At 34.5% G+C, this 20,008-nt stretch overlaps 2 protein-coding genes across 2 annotated transcripts in view; one reads left to right on the plus strand and one right to left on the minus strand.

The window, feature by feature from the left end:
* Positions 1-3,876, plus strand: part of VPS4B (vacuolar protein sorting 4 homolog B) — a 35,147-nt gene extending 31,271 nt beyond the window's left edge. Inside the window, exon 11 of the mRNA XM_069100230.1 lies at positions 2,266-3,876. Within this exon, the coding sequence (XP_068956331.1) occupies positions 2,266-2,367 (102 nt within the window). The 3' untranslated portion in view covers positions 2,368-3,876. The remainder of the gene's footprint in view (positions 1-2,265) is intronic.
* Positions 1-20,008, minus strand: part of LOC138170728 (serpin B4-like) — a 427,261-nt gene that overhangs the window by 348,230 nt on the left and 59,023 nt on the right. The window lies entirely within an intron of this gene.

A 20,008-nucleotide genomic window follows, 5' to 3' on the forward strand; every position in this document is an offset into this window, starting at 1 on the left:
TCACAATCTTCATGACATGAATTGGTAACTTTCTTGAAATTAAGACACAATTTTTGATATAACTAAGAATGTTCTGATCAACAGGACTGTGAAGTCCATAACAAGTGTCAGAGTTATTATGATGGTGGTTTCTGTACAGTATGTGAGAAAATGCACTAAAAAATGAAAGACATGCCTTGAAGTGTAATTGAACCTGTGGCATAATGAGATTTTGTTATGTTGGCAATGGCTGAATGTATAATTAGATTTAGTTTTTAAAATATATTACTCTTATTTGCAGTCACTTCTTGAACATTACAGTATAAGGTAATGGTGTTAAATAGAAACAGGAGCTGCTAAACTATATATAAGGATCCCTTTGGACACATGTTAATATTATCTATATTATTTTTGTTTTATTGTGTTTTTATTTATTTTGGTTGGCATTCCCCAGGTACATTTTAAACTGGTTCATTTGGGAGTGTTCTGAGCTGCATACTGCCTGTGGACCATATGTTCAATATCAGTAACCCCAACATCTTTTAGTCCACAGTTCTCTACTAGCTTGTAAGCTCCACAGGGTATTGGCTAGTTCTTATCTAAACAGTGTTTCTTTCTTATCACCTATCACAATGCTTTGTATACATTAGATGCTTAATATTTGTCAAATTTAGATAGTTTTTAAAGACAATAAAAGTGGGGACAGGAAGGGGCTGCCATGGCAGCCCCGTATAGTGGATATAGGATGGACCTTGTAGTAAAGACTTGGGTTTCAAGTTCTGTCTCTGATACATAAGTAATTGAGCATAAGCACGTCACTGAGTTGTAGATGAGTTGTGTTTCAGATCAGCAGAAATTTAGGTTAACTGTAGACCAGATGTTCTCTACATGGATGAAATCATAGATCTGGACCTCCCCTCCCCCAAAATCTCTCTCAGTTCCATTTGCTTCATATTTCTCAGTAAACCTTTTTTTTTGTGGGTAGGAGCATTTTTCTTAAATAGAGCTATGATTTTATTAGTGTGGGCAGCTCATGGTGAGAAATTTCCTCTGTTGATACAAATGGGCAGTGTCTCTGAAAGTTTTGATTTGTGGGGTATTGTTTGGGACACTGAGAGGTTCAGTGACTTGTTCAGGACCATGGCCATAATGCCCAAGAATTTTCCTGACTCCCACAATAGCTTCTGTTATCCACTATGTCATGCTGCCTCTCAAGATTTTACTTTAATAAATATAAAAAATAATCCTTTATAGTTGCAATATGATCAGGACTTTCGTTAATGTACTTGATCACAATTGTTTAACAGTCAACAAATTATCCGTTGAGTAGCTACTGTATATTTGGAAATGTGGATTTTCTTTTCTGTTTTTTGAAGGATATACCACAGTCTCTTCTCTCAAGGGCCTCAGTCTAATTATGGCTATTAGCTGATTTGACATTTGTTACTTGCTACTACATTCATGGAAGAGAGGCATTGTGCCCCTTAAGTTGCAGAGCAAATATTGATCTGTTTTGGCAAAGGATCTTTTATCACTGAGAGTACCATATTCTGATAAAATTACAGGTCCTATCCAAAGAAAACAATATTTATAGAGCTATCCACACATGTATAACTACATTCATGATCCTTTGTTCAGAGAAGAGTTCCTTTGTTTAATTTGCTTAGGAATATGTAAAAAGTCTAAGCCAAACTCTCAATTAAATAGACTCCTTTTTGTTACCACTCTTGTTAATTGAAAATGTTTACAAAATGTACCAATGCCCTTTGTGGCCTTAAAGTAGAATGTTCTAAATATAATTTCCTTCATTCAACAAATATTTTTAAAGTGCCTGCTATGCTACACAAGGTACCACCGGGGATAAAAAGGTTAATAAGACATAGTTCTTGATCCCAAAGAAATGAGAACATTTGTTTCTTTGAGTGATAGTTACTTAGGGTTGCCATTATGAAGTTCAGTTTTTAGTATTGTAGATTTAGGAAATGCAGGCAATTCATTTATAATGTGGTGTTAATAATGACTGCAGGTAGTATACTAGATTTTTTAAAATAAAATCTTCTTAACAAAGTAAGATTTAAGTAAATTCTCTTATTATTTGATATTTTTTTTCTCGAGAAGTGCATCAAAAAAAATCTTTAACATTTGAGTATATTGGTTTTTTCATTCAAGTATATAATAACATTGGTGGGTAAATTATAATTTTGACTGCTACATTTTTGGTGAAAAATACTGTGATTCATCTTATACAGCTCAATGATGCTTTTTTTTCCTTTTTTCTCTCAACAGCCTGATATGTTACGGTCATTAGCTAGCACAAAACCAACTGTTAATGAACATGACTTGCTGAAGTTAAAGAAGTTTACAGAAGATTTTGGTCAAGAAGGCTAAACCAAAGATAACTGGATGACAGTTGGCCATACTTTTTCTTTCTTAGGCACTCTTGCCTCTTTGGGGATGGCATTCAAATATTTGTGAAGTTTTCAAAAAAATTTTTTCCTTCTCCACAGGAAAATGAAGCTCTCTTTTGAAAGTTTTTTTTAGCTTTATGATATTTTTCTTCCAATTTGTATTAAGTATCTCCTGTTTAATAAAAAAAAAATACTGAGTGGTAAATATTAGTTCTTATGTGAAAAGCAGTAATGAATATTACATTTTTTTCTATGCTATGTATGTAGCATAAAATACTGTCATATAGACTTGACATAAAATGAACTTTATGTGCTTTGGAGAAGAGATCTTCTTAAACATCATTTTTGTTGTCTAAGTCAATTGATTATCCTACAGAAATTACTTTTTTTTTTAATTAAAATTTGGTGGAGACATCACTGTAAAAAGCAAGGAACGCTGTGATTGGATTTAGAAGATTTTTAATTATGTGATGACCAGTACTCATATTGAACACTGAAGGGTTTTGTACTGGGTTTCTTCTCTGTGTATATTTAAATATTGCCTTAAAAAAGCAGTAAGCTTTTCTTTTTAACTTTACTAGTTGATAGGAACCTTTCACTGTGCAATCTTGGAAAACTTACAGACTTGACATCTTTACCCTGGAGAACTTCTCTATCCCAATATCCTTTTTATAGCAAGAATTGACCAAAACAGATTTTAAATATATTTGTAATTTTGGAATACTGTGTCACAAAATACTGTTGTGGGAAGTTTTAAAGTAATAGAGTGGTCAGCCTTTCATTTGTAAGTGATGACATCAGTAAATATATATATGCACACTACATACACACACGTGTTGTGTACGTGTGCATGCACATACAAAAATTAAATATACGTTTGTGTGTATAATTTTCTTTCCAGTGAAATTAGAGTGGTGGAGCTCTGGTCACTTAGGCTTGTGAGTAATTTACCCTGACCATACTCCCATTTATACATATCAGTGTGATATTTTATCAAAATTTTACAGGTGGGCTGATGTTATCAAATTATTCAATGTAAAAGCAACATTTGGTTCATTCTAATAGCCATCTAAGTATGAATTTTAAAGACCGTATGATACAGTACTAGCATCAGCATTGAGTGTGCCTTGTAAGTTTCTTTGGCTGTAATTTTTAAAAGGGTCATTGGATTTATATAAAGTGCAGTACATTCCATAATTATTACAAAGTTCTCTCCCTTAGAAATGCTTTAGAACAACTTTAAAATATTTGCACATTTCAGATACTAAGCATTATGGTTTTCCTTGGGTTTTTTTCTTTTATGTACAGGTTTTTGTATACTTTTTAGAAATCCTAGGTTTCATGAAACATGCTGTTCTTACATGAAGTCAAATGGTGACACACCATCAGCTGTATTCTTAGTCTCTTTTGGAGCTTCCAAGAAAATGAACCCAAATCCTTTACATAAGGAAATCTGTAAAACTGATCATTAAAATGATGTACATGTAAACATTCTTTTTATTTTTCAAATTATTGCTTTTTTACTACTATGGGTAGTTGCTTTAGTAGACAGCCTAAAATTGGGAGGGGGAAAAGAATTGTTGTACATAAGATATTATATACTTTTAATGTGCATGGTCTCAAAATGTGGCAATATTACTGCAATTATATAGTGAACAGAAAATTTACAATTTTATACTGTAATGTTCAAAATTTTGGTATTTGTGATAAAAAAACACATTTGCCTTGGACACGAGTGAATACCATTGCCCCCAAATGATACCGTGCATGTACTGGCTAAAATAACTATTGGACTTTAGTATCCTTCCAAGATCCTTATCTCCAAGCCTGGTCCTAATTTATTACAAAGACTTATGAGTATTATTATTTTCCGAGAATCATGACAGCATCATGCCTATATTGGAATAATAGACCAGCAGATATGAGAGACCAAACCCATAAACACATTTCCATGACATAATTTAAAAAGGGAATGTGATTTCATGGACAGCTTTAATAAATTTATCCCTGCATTTCTGTAATAAGCCAGGCTTGCCTTGGAGTCAGGTGGATCTGGGTTATATAATCCCTGCTCCGATACAAATCTGAGCCTTTTTCTACCTCTACAATGGAGGGGGGGGATAAAGAGGTTGCTAAGGTCCCTTTCAGTTCTAACAATCTTTGCATCGGAGATAGGGTATCCATTTAACTTTTCAGTAATCCACTGTATAATTTAATATAAATAAAGGAGGGATGAGGTTTTCATTCTGGCTTAAACAGTGTTCTCAAAATCCTTTATTTTCTTTAAGGGTCATCACTTCACCCTGGCCCTCAGTAATCAGGCTTCTTAAATGGCAATTGTAAAGACTTTAGCACTTAGCAAGAATGGTGTTACTGTGGATAGAGTGCTAGGGTAGGTCAGGAAGCCTCATCTTCCTGAATTCCACTCTGATCTCAAACATGAGCTGGGTGACCCTGGGCAAGTCACTTAATCCTGTTTGCCTCCATTTCCTGCCTAAAATGAACCGGATAAGGAAATGGCAAACACTCAAGTATCTTTGTCAAGAAAACTCTAAATGGGGTCGCAGAGTCAGACACAACTGAAGAAGTAAGAATAACTAGAAAACTACCAAAAGACTCAAGTTGGGGGAGGAAGGGGAAGTTTTCATATCAGTGGCCTGGAGTCTTGTCTCCCCCTACCCCACCCCCCATCATTTGGTTGTGTCTGCCTTATCCCATGTCAAGCTTTGAGTGCCTTAATTTTTGCTTGCCTCTGGCATGGTTTGTATTGTTTTTCCTAGGTATAAAGGGCTAGAGGAGAGGGAGTAGAGAAGCAGGAAGAAAGCCAGAATATGGTGGTTTCACATAGGCCAATCAGCATTTATTAAGAACTTACATGTGCTCACAGGAGCAACAAGATGGAGGTCTAGACATTTTCTTTATTCCCCAATACCTCTCAAACCTCTCCAAAACAGAAATTATGCACCAAAGATAAAGCAACTTAAGCTGTCTGCATGTTCTAGGACACCCGGAATAAAAAAGATTAAAAAAAAGACAAAACACGAATTGATGCTCACAGACCCTGGGCTCAACATAGTACCTCTTTTCTACCTCCCATACTACTTACTGGCTGCAAGGCCACACTAGCAGAACCAAGACCTGATGCCTTGCTCCCTTCTTCCCAGGCTGCAGAAGTTTGCTCTGTGGCAGCTAGTGTCTAACAGTGACAAAACCAACAAGAGCCTTTCAGGAACAAAAGCTTGCAAGGGCCACAAGAGCCAGTGCTTCAGCAGGCCACCTGGAGGCACCAGTGGCAGCTCTGAAGCGCTGGTGCCCCCTTGCTGGGATACTGGGGATGGGGGAAAGAAGAAAGGAGCAAGCACTCCACTGACCCTGTGGGAAAGTACTCAGCAACCAGCTGGGGCCAATTCGATCCTGCAATGTCACTTGGGGGCAGAAACCTAGGCTGTGGGAAGAGACAGACATTTTAAGACCCAGGGCCCAAAGAATTTCCCATCAGAGGGGAGAAAGAAAGCTGAAGATAGTAAAAAATAAAGGGGCTAAAAAGACTGAAATTAACTAAGATTTTTAGGAAGAAAAAATCAGGGAAAAGGCTAACATTTAGATCAGATTCAGGCAAAGGACCCCATGGAGTTTGAGAATATGGAACCACAACCTGTACCTGAATGGTTCAGAAGAGGTAAGAGAATTATGAGAGCAGAATTTATGACCTGCACAGCAAAAATAATGAGCAGAATAGAAAAAATGAATCTGCAATGGCAAGTCTCACCATAGAAACAAAAGAAAGAACAATAAGTTGGGAATGCAAATAATATAGAAGTGAAGGACTATTTAGAAGAAGAGAAGCAAAAAAAAAAAACTAACATTAAAACAAAATATGTTCACTATGCAAATGAAAGATACTAATCTTGAAAATAGGATCATTGGGACAACTTAAGGATAAGTCTCCCAAAGAACAAAGAATGAAGAAAAAAAGTGCAAAGAACTGAACACTATAATGCAAGAAATAATATAATACAAGAGAACCACACAGAAATTCTGAGTGCAAAAAAATTAAAAACTAATCAAAAGAATTTCATGGGTGCTGCAAATTCCAGGACACATAGTGGCTAAATTTAATAATTCATTTAAAAAACAAATTTATTTAAGCCAGCAGAGGAAAGATTTTCAAATAGAAAGGAAAGGAAATTGGAGTAGCATGACTATTCTTCACCCACCATAAAATACAGAAGGGAATGGATGGATGTATTCTAGCAGGCACTGGAGCTCAAGATATGGCCCTGGGTGTGACCCACCCTGGAAATATGATCTTAACCATGAACGAAAAAAGATGGACATTCAATAATAAAAGGCATTTGAAAGATTTTTAGAAATCCAGAATTGAAGAGATAATGTGTTTTCTTGAATACCTCAGACAATAGAAATGCAGGGTGCGTGAATAAACGTGGCAGCCAAGAACAGCAACAGAGGGACAGCAGAGAGACCAGGAAAAGATGTCTGTGTACATTTTAAAGACTCCAAATGTATACAAGGAGGCAAGGTGAAGGAAGAAGAACTGGGGATATCACTGTGAAGAGATGGGCCTGGGGCATTTAAGACAGAACCTGGAGATGCCCTGCTTACAGGTAATCAAGGTTTTTGTTTTTTTTTCTATGGGATTACAACACAAAATGGGAGAGTCTGTGAAAAGGGAGAAAGGGAACAAGAGCATGGAGAAGAATGTATGATGTGCCTAGGTAAAACGAGGGAATCCACTAGTCTCAGTAAAAGTAGAGCCTTCAGGAGACTGAATGATAAAGGAGGGGAAAGGCTGAAAAGGTAAGAAAAAGGAGCCCTTGCTTTGGTGATGGGAGGGAGTTCCACTGATGAAAGCTCCTATGAATGAAGAGATGTTCTATGAAAGGAGATGAGAACCTTACACTGGGTGTCTATTGGTGTGCTTGAAAAGTCCACTAGTCCTCCCTCGAGACAGGAAAATTGGAGCTCCAGGGAAACTGGCACTTGGAGTGAAAGGGCATCACCCAGGAAGGAGACTTTGAGGCAAATGGGTAAAGAGAGAAAAAAGTAACCAGAAGACATTATTATTAGTGGTGGGCTGCATAATCAGGGATGAGATGAAGTGGGGAGCTATCATGAGGCAGTTCTCTCTGACACCTGCAATAATTGGCATTGTTCTGGGAATGAGCAACAATGGAAAATAGGATTCATGGGGCTGTAGCGGCAAGCACCCCAGTGTCCCCAGGGTGGCTGCTCACACAGGTTCTTAGATCTGCTTTGATAAAGGAAAGCAACTCAAAATGGGTTAACAAGCTTACTTTAATCAGTCAAATATGTATCGTTTACCTAGTTCAGGGGAAAAAGGTCAGCACCCCAAACTTCAGAATATACAGACAGAATTATCAAGACAGAGACAGATCAAGTAGACAGATTTCCAAATTGTCCAGTCATTACATCCATACCAAACAACAGCTGGGTTTCAAAGCCGGGGGACTCTGGACAATGGCTTTCCAAAGTTTCATCTGATCAAATCACAGAACATTTCTCAAAGTGAGCCCCAAAACAAGGCCTCACATCAGGGCTTATATAGCCTTCTCCTGGCTCAGAGAATGTAACAACCTTTTGGACCCACTGGCCAAGCAAAAAGTATCTACTGAAAAACAAGCCTCCCACCCCAGGCTCCAGGTGCACTTTAGCCTAGGGGCAGGAAAGATCTTTAAATTTACATTCCCATTACAGGGGCAAGCTCTACAAGGCAGTGGCAGAAACTGCCTAGAAGGGAGAGTCTAGAATGAATGCTTCTGAAGTTTTGATTGCATGAGGAACACAGAGGAGAGATAGATAATTATAGGGGTCATGAATGTGGAGAACGAGGGTGTAGTGTAGACAGAAAAGATGGTTAATGAAGAGAATGAGGGAAATCCTTTCTGGAAAGGGGTGTCCAAAAAAATTGAAATTTAAAAAACCAATGAATAGGACTAGTTAAATGGTGGTCAGTGTAAGCAGGTAAATTTGGAGAAGAATATAAAATCAGATAAATGCAGGAGGTAAAAAGGAACTAATACCCCAAAAGGGGTAACAAACAACAGGAAGGGAGCAGGGGTCAGAGAAAGAGAGTCAGTTCAAATAAAGTCACCTGGAAAAGATTAAGGTAAAGTAACAGAAGGAGCAGAATACTGTGTTTACAATGGAAGAGAGGAAAAATCATTTAAAAACTATTAAAGACAGAAGAGGGAAAATATAAACCTAATTTATAGTTTTTAAAGGCAAATAGATTAAATCATCCAACAAAATGAAAAAGTGACAGATTGGATAAAAAAACAAAATCCTACAATGCTTTCAAGAAACACAAGGCATACAGCAAAAACAAACAAACAAAAACTAGGGAGATGAAAAATTTACTTTGCATCAAGAGAATAAAAAAAAGCAGAAGTTGCAAGCATGCTATATAATAAAGTGAAAAATAAGCATTCAAAAAATAAAGGGGGACAAACAAGGGAACTATATTATAATGGAAGGAATTACAGACAATAAATCTATATCAGTAAAATGTATATACTTCAAATGACTTAGAATTTAAATTCATAAAGGAAATAACTGAGCAACAAGAAGACATAGACAGTAACACAATAGTGACAGGAAGCTTCAATATCCTTCTCTCAGTATTGGATAAGTCTAACAGAAAGATAAACAAAAGGGAAACTATGGGACTGAACAAATTGCTGCAAACAAGTGAAAAGACTTATGGCATCCTGTAAATGGGATGGCAAAAGAATGTGTGTGTGTGTGTACATATATATGTGTATGTATATCTATAACTATATATAGATAAATAAATAGATAGCTACAGATACATAAACATATGTATGTATGTATGTATGTATGTATGTATGTATTTCTCAGCACCCTATGGAGCTTTCACAAAAATTGACCAGGCTAGGACACAGAGATAGAGTAAACAAAAGTAAAAAGGCAGAAAGATGTCATACACCCTTTATACAACATAATGCAACAAAACCAGTAACTGGTTCTGGTGTCACATGCACAAAAAAAGACCCAAATGGAGACTTTAAAATTAAATCTCAAATAATGAGTGAGTCAAAGGACAAATTGCAGAAACAATAACTATGTAAAAGAAATTAGAATGATGAAACAATATACCAAAATTTCTGGTATTCAGCTAAAGCAGTCCTCAGTCCTACAAATGTACATTAATATGTACATTAATAAAACAGAAAAAGAGAGGGTTAATGAACTGAATATTCATTTTTAAAAATGGGAAAACCAACACACAAACCTAAAACAAGAGAAAAGAGAAGATAACAAAAACTAGAGGGGAAATAGATAAATTGTGGAGGGGGTAACTAGAAACCATAAATAAAACTAAAAGGTGATTTTTGAAAACATCAATAAAATTGCTAAACCCTTATCTAATCTGATTAAAAAGGAGAGAGTAGAAAATCAAATTAATATAAGAGCAAATGAGCAAGATAAAATAATAACAAAAACAGAAGAAATAAAAGAAGAATCAGAACATATGCACAGTTATATATACTCACAGAATTGAAAATACAAAGTAATGGGGGTGGCCAGGTAGCACAGGGAGTAAGAGCACTGGCTCCTGTGTCGGGATGACCTGGGGATCAAATCTGGGCTCAGATACTTAGCACCACACCCAGAAATAACTGGCTGTGTAAACTTGAGCAAGTTACTTAACCCTGATTGCTTTAAAAAAAAAGAAAGAAAATACAAAGTAATAGAGGAATACCTTTAAAATACAAAATACTGAAAGTATCAGAAGACCAAATGGAGATTTCTTAAAACCCCATTTCAGAAATAGAAAGAGATCTAGCTATAAATGAAGTACAAAAGAAAAAACTCCTGATCCTGATGGATTCACAGAAGAATTCTATCAAACTTTAAAAGAATAATTAATATCCATATTTCACAAATTATTCTAAAAAACTGAGAAAGAAAACACCCTATCAGAATCCTTTTATGAGACAAATATAGTCCAAATACCTAAACCATGGAAAGATAAAACACAGAAGGAAAATTATAGACCAGTATCATTAATGAATATTGACTCATAAATTTTAAACTAAATCTTGTCAAATTATAATAATTTCCCTAAGAAATTATTCATTATGACCAAATAAGATTTGTACCAGGGATGCAAATCTCTCTCAACATTAGGAAGACAATAAACATAATCCTACTTTTAAAAAATCTAAAACCACACAGTCACCTCAATAGATGTAGAAAAAGCCTTTGACAAAGTACAATACTCTTATTCTAAAAAGTTTACAAAATGTAGGCATAGAGGGACTTTTTTTTTAATCATAAAAAGTATCTGTCTAAAACCAAAAAATCATGCACTGGGAATACACTAGACCCTTTCCCAATAAATATGGGAGTGAAGCAAGGATGACCACTCCCTACTATTATTTTACATTGTGCTGGAAACAATAGCTAGCAATAGCAAAACAAGAGAAAGAAATCAAAGTCATCAAGGTAGGTAAAAAGAAGAGAAATATCTCTATTTGCTGATGATTTGATGGTATACTGGGAAAAAAACTAGAGAATAAGCAAATATACTAATTGAGACAGTTAAATAGCTTTAGCAAAGTTGTAGACTACAAAATAAACCTGCAAAACTTAATAGCATTTCTATATAATAATAACAAAACACAAGAAGTAATCATTGTAAGGGAAACCCCATCCCAAATAACTACAAAATGCATACACTATTTAGGGATCAAACTACCAAAGTACACAAAGACTTTTATAGATTCAATTACAAGTTGCTACTCAAAGAAATCAAGAACTTAACCTAGTTGGAGAAATATTCCATGCTTTTGGGTAGGTATGTCAATATAATGAAAATAACAATACTACCAAAATAATTTACACTTTTAATGCCATATCAATCAAATTACCAAGGAAGTATTTTTATGTAACCTGATAAAATAATAAGAAAATTCATTTGGAAAAACTAAAGACCTAGAAGATTGAGGGGAGATGATAAAAACAAGTAGGAATGAAGGGGAAATAGCATTTTCAAACCTCAAACTATATTATAAAGCAGCAGTCATCAAAACTTCCTAGTACTGGTTTAAAAACAGAAAAATAAATCAATGGAACAGACTAGACAGGGGAGAATCAGAAACAGAAACAGAACTCAATAACCCAGCAGTTGACAAAGTAGAAAATGAAAATTACTTAGGGAAAAAAACCCTCCTTATTTGATTAAAAAAAACTGATTGGATAACTGGAAATTTGACAGAAATTAAGTATAGATGAATATACTATGCCATATTCTGCAATGGATATGTGACCTTAATATTAAAATCATACTATTAAAAAATTAGAAGAGAAGCAGATCATGTACCTCTCATAACAACAGGTAAAAGATGTTTTATTAACCAAATAAGTGAGAGAGGCAAACTTTAGAAAACTTTGATTACATGAAATTGAATAGCTTCTGCACAGACAAAATTCATGCACCTTGCATAAGAAGGGAAATGGTTAAACAAAAAAAATCTTTGTATCACAATAGATATTTTCCAATAGATAAGGAGTCAAAGAATAGAAACAAACAGTTCTCAAAAAAAATTGCAAAATATTTATAACCACATGAAAGAATGTTAAAAATCGCTAATAATAAGAGAAATGCAGGTTAAAACAACCCTGAGATTTTACCTCATACCCCACAAATTGGTAAAAAATGATCTGAAAAATGGCAACAGTTGATATTGGAAGTGTTATGGAATAAGTGCAGTAACTAACACATTGTTGGTGGAGCTGTGAGATGGTACAACCATTTTAGAAAGCAGTTTGGAATTCTACAAATAAAGTCACTAAACAGTTCCTACTCTTTGAACCAGAGTGTCCATTACCAGGCTTGTACCTCATGGAGCCTATCACTTAGAAGAAAGTTCTCATATACACCAAAATGTTCATAGCAGCACTTTTTGTGACATCAAAGAACTGAAACAAAGTGGGTGCCCATTGCTTGGGAAATGGCTAAACAAATTATGATACATTAATGTAATGAAACATTAATCTTCTCTAATAAATAATGTGTATGATGAACACAAAGAAGTGTGGAAAGATCTACATGTATGGATGCAGAGTGAATTAAGCAGAGCCAGGAAAACAATATATGCAGTAACTACAACAACAGAAATGGAAATAACAACTACCTACCAAAAAAATCAAGAGTGAGTATAATACCAAAGAGCAGTGAGCTGGGATTGCAATCAAGAATAACCTACCCAGCAAAGCTAGGTGTAATCCTGCAAGGAGAGAAATGGATATTAATGAACTAAAGAACTTTCAGGTATTCTTGAAGAAAAAAAAAAACAGAAAATTTGACTTATAAGAATCAGGAGAAGCATAAGAAAGTAAACATGAAAGGGACTCAATAAGATTAAATTTCTTACTTTTTATATGAGAAAATTTTATTTGTAATTCTTAAAAATATTATCTTTACTAGGGTAGTTACACAGAGTGTACATAGTTAGAAGACTTGTGGTTGAGTTGATCATGATAGGATGATCCTAAAAAATAAAATTGAAGGAGAGACAGAGCCAAGAGTTTTCCCTCAAACTCCTCCAAAAATCATTAAATAATGACTCTAAACAAATTCTAGAATGGAAGAACCCACAAAAAGATAGAGTGAAACAATTATTCTGTCTAAGACAACTTAGAAGGTCAGCAGGAAATATTTATTGTGCCAGGGTGAGAGAGGAGCACAGTCTATTGCAGGCTGCACCATCACAGACTGAACCCCAGCAAACCAAGAGCAGACCTCAGAATGACTGAATCAGTGGTAGCAGTGGTGTTTTCCAGACTTCTAAGCCCACAAACAGTAAGGGGATTGGACAATGGATCAGAAGGAGATTTACAGGGGTCCCTTTGCTTGCAGGAGGGGCAGGACTTTGTTGCATTGTCTATACTTAGATCTAGGTCACAGTCCTGGGTGTAAGTCCCAGTGTAAGAAGGAATGGTAGCATAGCAGAGCTTGTGACTGCAGGAGAGTAGGAACCCTGATCACAGTTTCAGGGTTGAAAAGATTGCTTGTGGTCACTCACAAACCGCTGCACAATACAGGAGAGTAGTAAACATGCCTCTCACAAGATCGTATCATTTTTGGGGAGCCAAAATCTTACAGGTTCCCAGAATTACCTCTGAAAATAGCTGTACAAAAAACCCCTGAAACTTGGGACAGTGCTCCCTCCACTTGGAAAGCAGAGCCCCACTTTAGCATAGAGTTCAAGTCAAGAAATAGGCTGGAAAATGATCAAACAACAGAAAAAAATTCTGACCATAGAAAGTTACTATGGTGACAAGGAAAATCAAAACACATTCTCAGAAGAAGACAGCAAAGTCAAAATTCCTGCATCCAAAGTTTCGAAGAAAAATATGAATTGGCTTCAGGCTCAAAAAGATTTTAAAAATCAAGTAAGAGAGAGGAAAAATCAGGAAGAGAAATGAGAATGATGCAAAAAAAAAATCACGAAAAAGAATCAGCTGCTTGGTAAAGGAACCCCAAAGTAATATTGAAGAAAATAATGCCTTAAAAAACAGAATGGGTCAAATGGTAAAAAGAAGCACAAAAATCCAATGAAGAGAAGAATGTCTTGAAAAGTAGAAGTGGCCAAATGAAAAAAAAATACATACAAAAACTTCCTGAAGAGAACCCCTTAAAGAAAAGAATTAGCCAAATGGAAAAAGAGGTGCAAAAACTCACTGAAGAAAATAATTCCTTAAAAGTTAGAATTGGGCAAGTGGAATCTGATGACTTTATGAAACATCAAGAAACAAACAAAATCAAAAGATGAAAAAAATAGAAGAAAATGTGAAATATGTCACTGGAAAAACAAGTGACCTGGAAAATAGATCCAGGAGAGATAATTTAAGAATTATTGGACTACCTGAAAGCCATGATAAAAAAAAAAGAGCCTAGGCATGATCTTTCAAGGAATTATCAAGGGAAAACTGCCCTGGTATTCTAGAACCAAAGGGTAAAATAGAAATTAGAAGAATCCACTGATCACCTTCTGAAAGATTCCAATATGAAAACTTACAGGAATATTACAGCCAAATTCTAATCATCCCAGGTCAAGAAAATATTGCAAGCAGCCAAAAAGAAATAATTCAAATATTATGGAACCACAGTCAGGATAACACAAGATTTAGCAGCTTCTACAATAAAGGACTGATGGCTTGGAACATGATAATCTGGAGGGAAAAAGATCTAGGATTCCAACCAAGAATCCCCTAAATAGAAGACCAATAAATAGAATGCTTGAAAAAGCATTCCTGATGAAAAGACCAGAGCTGAATAGAAAATTTGACTTCCAAATATAAGATGCAAAAGAAGCATAAAAAGGTAAACAAGAAAGAGAAATCATAAGGGATTCAATAAGGTTAAACTGTTTATATTCATATATGGGAAAATGTTATTTATAACTCCTAAAACCTTTCTCATTATTAGGGTAACTCGAAGAAGTTTACATAGACAGAAAGCAGAGGTATGAGTAGAATGTGATGGTACAAATATCTAAAAAAAATTAGATTAAGGGATGAGAAAGAAAAATGAACTGGGAGAAGAAGAAAGGGAGAGGTAGAATGAAATAAATTATCTGACATAAAAGAGGCCTGAAAGAAAGTTTACAGTGGAGGGGGAAATGGGGGATGTGGGGAGGGGAGCACATGAACCTTACTCTCATTGGAATTGGTTAAAGAGGGACTAATACACACACTCATTTGGGTGTAGAAATCTATTTTACCACATAGCGAAGTAGGAAGGGAAAGGGAAAAGAGAAAGTGGGGGGAGGGAACTTATATAAGGGAAGGCAGTTTGGGGGAGGTAAAAGTCAGAAGCAAAACACTTTGAGAATGAACAGGGTAAAAAGAGAAAGAGAGCAGGATTAACAGAGGGAGATAGGATGGAAAGAAAAAAATTTACATTGAGTTTCTCTGATGAAGACTTCAATTCTCAAACATAAAGAAAATTGAGTCAAATTTATATAAATAAGAACCATTCCTCAATTGATAAATGGTCAAAGGATATGAACAGGCAGTTTTCACACAGTAATCAAAGCTATCTATAGTCACATAAAAAAAATTCTTCTAAATCACTATTGATGAGAGAAATGCAAATTAAAACAATTCTGAACTACTACCTCACACCTGTCAGATTGGCTAATATGACAGAAAAGGAAAATGACAAATATTGGAGGGAATGCAGGAAAATTAAAACACTGAGGTACTATTAGTGAAGTTGTATGCTACTTCAACCATTCTGGAGAGCAATTTGGAACTATGCCCAAAGGGCCATAAAACCATTCATATCCTTTGGCCAAGCAATACTACAATTAGTTCTGTATCTTTTAAGAGATAAAAATCCAAAAAAGGAAAAGGACCTATGTGTACAAAAATATTTCTAGCAGCTCTTTTAGTGGTAGCAAAGAATTGGAAATTGAGAGGATGTCCATCAATTGGGGAATTGCTGAGCAAGTTATTGTATATGATTGCGATGGAATATTATTGTGCTTTAAGAAATGATGAGCAGGGGGTGGCTAGGTGGTGCAGGGAGTAAAGTGCTGGCCCTGGAGTCAGGTGGACCAGAGTTCGGTTCTGGCCTCAGACACTTAACACCCACACACAAAAACACTAGCCATGTAACCTTGGGCAAGTTACTTAACCCCAATTGCCCTCCAAAAGGCAAGAAAAAAAAATAATGAGCAGGATGCTCTCAGAAAAACATGGACTTAAACGAATGAATGCAAAGTGAAATGAACAGAGCCAGGAGAACATTGTACACAGTAATGGCAATATTTTTTGATGATCTATTATGAAAAACTTAGCTATTCTCAGCAATACAATGATTTGAGACAATTCTATAGGACTTGTGATGAAAGGTGCTTTCTATCACAAGAAAAAGAAATGAGTGGGTAGAAGAACAAGTCATAGAAACAATAAATAATTTTATTAAAGAGAATAATAACAATGAGACAATATATCAAAACTGATGGGATGCAACAAAAGCAGCAAGCAGAGGAAAATTTATGTCTCTTAATGCTTACATCAATAAAATAGGGAAAGAACAGATTTATGAATGGGGTAGGCAATTAAAAATTCTAGGAAAAAATAAATTAAAAATCCATAATTAAACACCAAATTGGAAATCCTGAAAATGAAAGGTGAGATTAATGAAAGTGAAAGAAAAAAAACATTAAATTAATAAATAAAAGTAGGAGTTGGTTATATTAAAAAAAATAAAATAGATAAACCATTGACTAATATGATTATTTATTTATTTATTTTTGCTTTTTGGAGAGGGGAAGGTAGGGCAATTGGGGTCAAGTGACTTGCCCAAGGTCACACAGCTAGTTTTTTTGTGTGTTAAGTGTCTGAGGCCCAATTTGAACTCAGGTCCTCCTGACTCCAGGGCTGGTGCTCTATTCACTGCACCACCTAGCCGCCCCTATGATTTTTTTTTTTAAAGAGGAAAGAAAACCCAACTGTTAAAATCAAAAATAAAAAGAGTAAATATACAACAAATGAAGATGAAATGAAAGCAATTGTTAGGAATTTTATTTTCCCCAATTACATGCCAATAAATTTAACAATTTAAGTGAAACAGAAAACTTACAAAAATATGAACTGCTCATATTAACAGAAAAGGAAACAGAATATGTAAATAAACCTATTTTAGAAAAAGCAACTGAATAGACCATAAATAAATTTCCTAAGAAAGCACCAAGACCAATTAGATTTGCAAGTGAATTCTACCAAACATTTAAAGATAACTAATTTCAATATTAGATTATTTGAAATAGTAGACAAAGAAGGAGTCCTAGCGAATTCCTTTTATAAAACAGATATGGTGTTGATATCTAAACCAGGTAGAGCAAAAAGAGAAAAAAAAATTGTAGACCAATTTTACTAATAAATATTAATGCAAAAATCCTAAATAAAATCCTAGCTAGCACACTACAACAATATATCACAAAGATTATACATCGTCACCAGGTAGGATTTATACCAGGAATTCATAGATGGTTCAATATAAGGAAAACTAGTAAAAACTGATTATATTAATAATAAAAATAACAAAAATAAAAACTTTTGACAAAATACAACACTCATTTCTATTAAAAACACTTGAAAGCATAGATACAAATGAATTGTTCCTTAAAATGATAAAAAGAATTTACTTAATGAGCATTTCTCTAACAAAGCCCTATAAGAAGAGATAGTAAGAAATGTTTTATTTAAAATTACCCAGAGACAATATCAAATACCTGGGAGTGTATCTGCCAAGACAAACCCAGGAACTATGTGAACATAATTATACAAACACTTTTTTGTACAAATAAAGTCAGATTCCAATAATTGGAGAAATATTAATTGTTCGTGGGTAGGCCAAACTAATATAATAAAAATGACAATTCTACCTAAACTAATCTATTTATCCAGTGCCATCCCAATTAAATCACCAAAAACCCCCAAAATATTTTACTGAACTTGAAAAAATAATAACAAAATTCACTTGGAAGAACAAAAAGTCAAGAATGTCAATGGAACTAATGGAAAAATATGTAAAAGAAGGAGGTTTAGCAGTACCAGATCTTAAACTGTATTATAAGGTGGTAATTATCAGAACTATCTGATACTGGCTAAGAAATAGAGTGGATCAGTGGAATAGAATAGATATACATAGTAAATGACTATAGTAACCTTGTGTTTGATAAATGTAAAGATCTTTTAGGATAAGAATTCACTATCTAGTAAAATTGTTGGGAAAACTGGAAGTCTGGAAGAAACTAGGTATAGACCAATATTTTACACCATTTACTAAGATAAAGTCAAAATGGACAAATGACCTAGACATAAAAGGAAATGTAATAAACAAATTAAAAGAACATAGAACACATTACCTATCATATTTATGCATAGGAGAAGAATTATAAACAAGAGAGAGGGAGCATTGCAAGATGTAAAATTGACCTTTTAATTTCATTAAATTAAAAACTTTTTGTGCAAATAATACCAATGTAGCCAAGATTAGAAGAAAAGCAGAAAATTGGGGGGAAGTTTATAGACAGCTTCTTGGATAAAGGTCTCAGATCTCAAATATATAGAGAACTATTTCAAGTTTATAAGAATATAAGTAATTCCCCAAATGATAAATGGTTAAAGGATATGAATAGGAAGTTTTTGAAAGAAGGAATCAAAGCTATAATGAGTCATATAAAAAGATGCTCTAAATTATTGTTGATTAGAGAAATGCAAATTAAAACAACTTTGAGATACTATCTCACACCTCTCAGATTGGCTAAAATATAAATGACAAATGTTGAAGGGAATGTGGAAAAATTGGAACACTAATACACTGTTGCTATAACTACAAATTGATATAAACATTTTGGAGAGTAAAGTGAAATTATGCCCAAAGAGTTATAAAACTATGCATACCTGTTGACCCACCAATACCATTAGGTCTATTTTCCAAGACTATCAGAACAAAAGGAAAGGAACTTATGTGCTCTAAAATATTTATTTATAAATATTTATATTTTATATTTTTATTCTTTGTGGCGGCAAAGAACTGGAAACTGAGGAATACCCATCAATTGGGAAATGACTGAATAAGTTGTGGGATATGATTGTGATAGAATACTACTATGCTATAAGAAATGAGTAGAAAGATTTTAGAAAAACATGGAAAGACTTGTATGAAATGACACAGAATAAAACAAAGAGAACCAAGAGAATGTTGTATTCAGTAATAGCAGTATTGTTCAAAGGCTAACTGTGAATGCCAAGGCTATTTTGAGTAATATAAATATTCAGATCAACTACAAAGAACCTATGAAGCAAGATGCTATTCACCTTTAAAAAAAGAACTGATATATGAAAGAATGTATTGTATGGTTTTTCACGCGTGGATATGTGTGTGTGTATATATTTGAGCACACATATGTTTATATATACATATCTATAATCTGTGTCAAATATTGGTCTTTTTTCACATGGGTTTGGAAGAGAGGTGGGAAATAACTTGGAATTCAAAATGTAACAAATAAATAAATAAAATTTTTAAAGAGTGATGGTAACAAAATTACAGAAACCAAGCAGGGCTCAAATGAGGAGATACGAGAAGATACCCTGAAACCACTCCTTTGTGGAAGTGGGAGGATCACATTGTACATGTTTTCAGACTTTTCCAGTGTATTGATTAGTTTTGCTGATTTTTTTTTCCTCTTCAAAAAATTATTTGTTATATGGGATGACTCTAGGAGTCAGTGGGGGTAAGATACTTAGGATAACTGTGATGATGAAGAAACAGAGGTCATAAATAAAAATTAATTTAAAAAAGGAAGAAAGCTATGTGATAGGCACTGGGGATATAAGAACAAAAAATTAAACAATCTCTACTCTCAAGGAGTTTACAATTCCTTCAAGGAAAATAATGTGCTTATATAAGTATATACACAATAAATACAAGGAAGGAGGGAAGGAAGTTAGGAAGAAAGGAAGGAAGGAAGGAAGAAAGGAAGGAAGGAAGGAAGGAAGGAAGGAAGGAAGGAAGGAAGGAAGGAAGGAAG

This window comes from Petaurus breviceps, unplaced genomic scaffold, assembly GCF_028583685.1.
Source record: "Petaurus breviceps papuanus isolate PSGF00001 unplaced genomic scaffold, PetGlider_PUasm1.0 38, whole genome shotgun sequence".
Taxonomy (NCBI): Eukaryota; Metazoa; Chordata; class Mammalia; order Diprotodontia; family Petauridae; genus Petaurus; species Petaurus breviceps.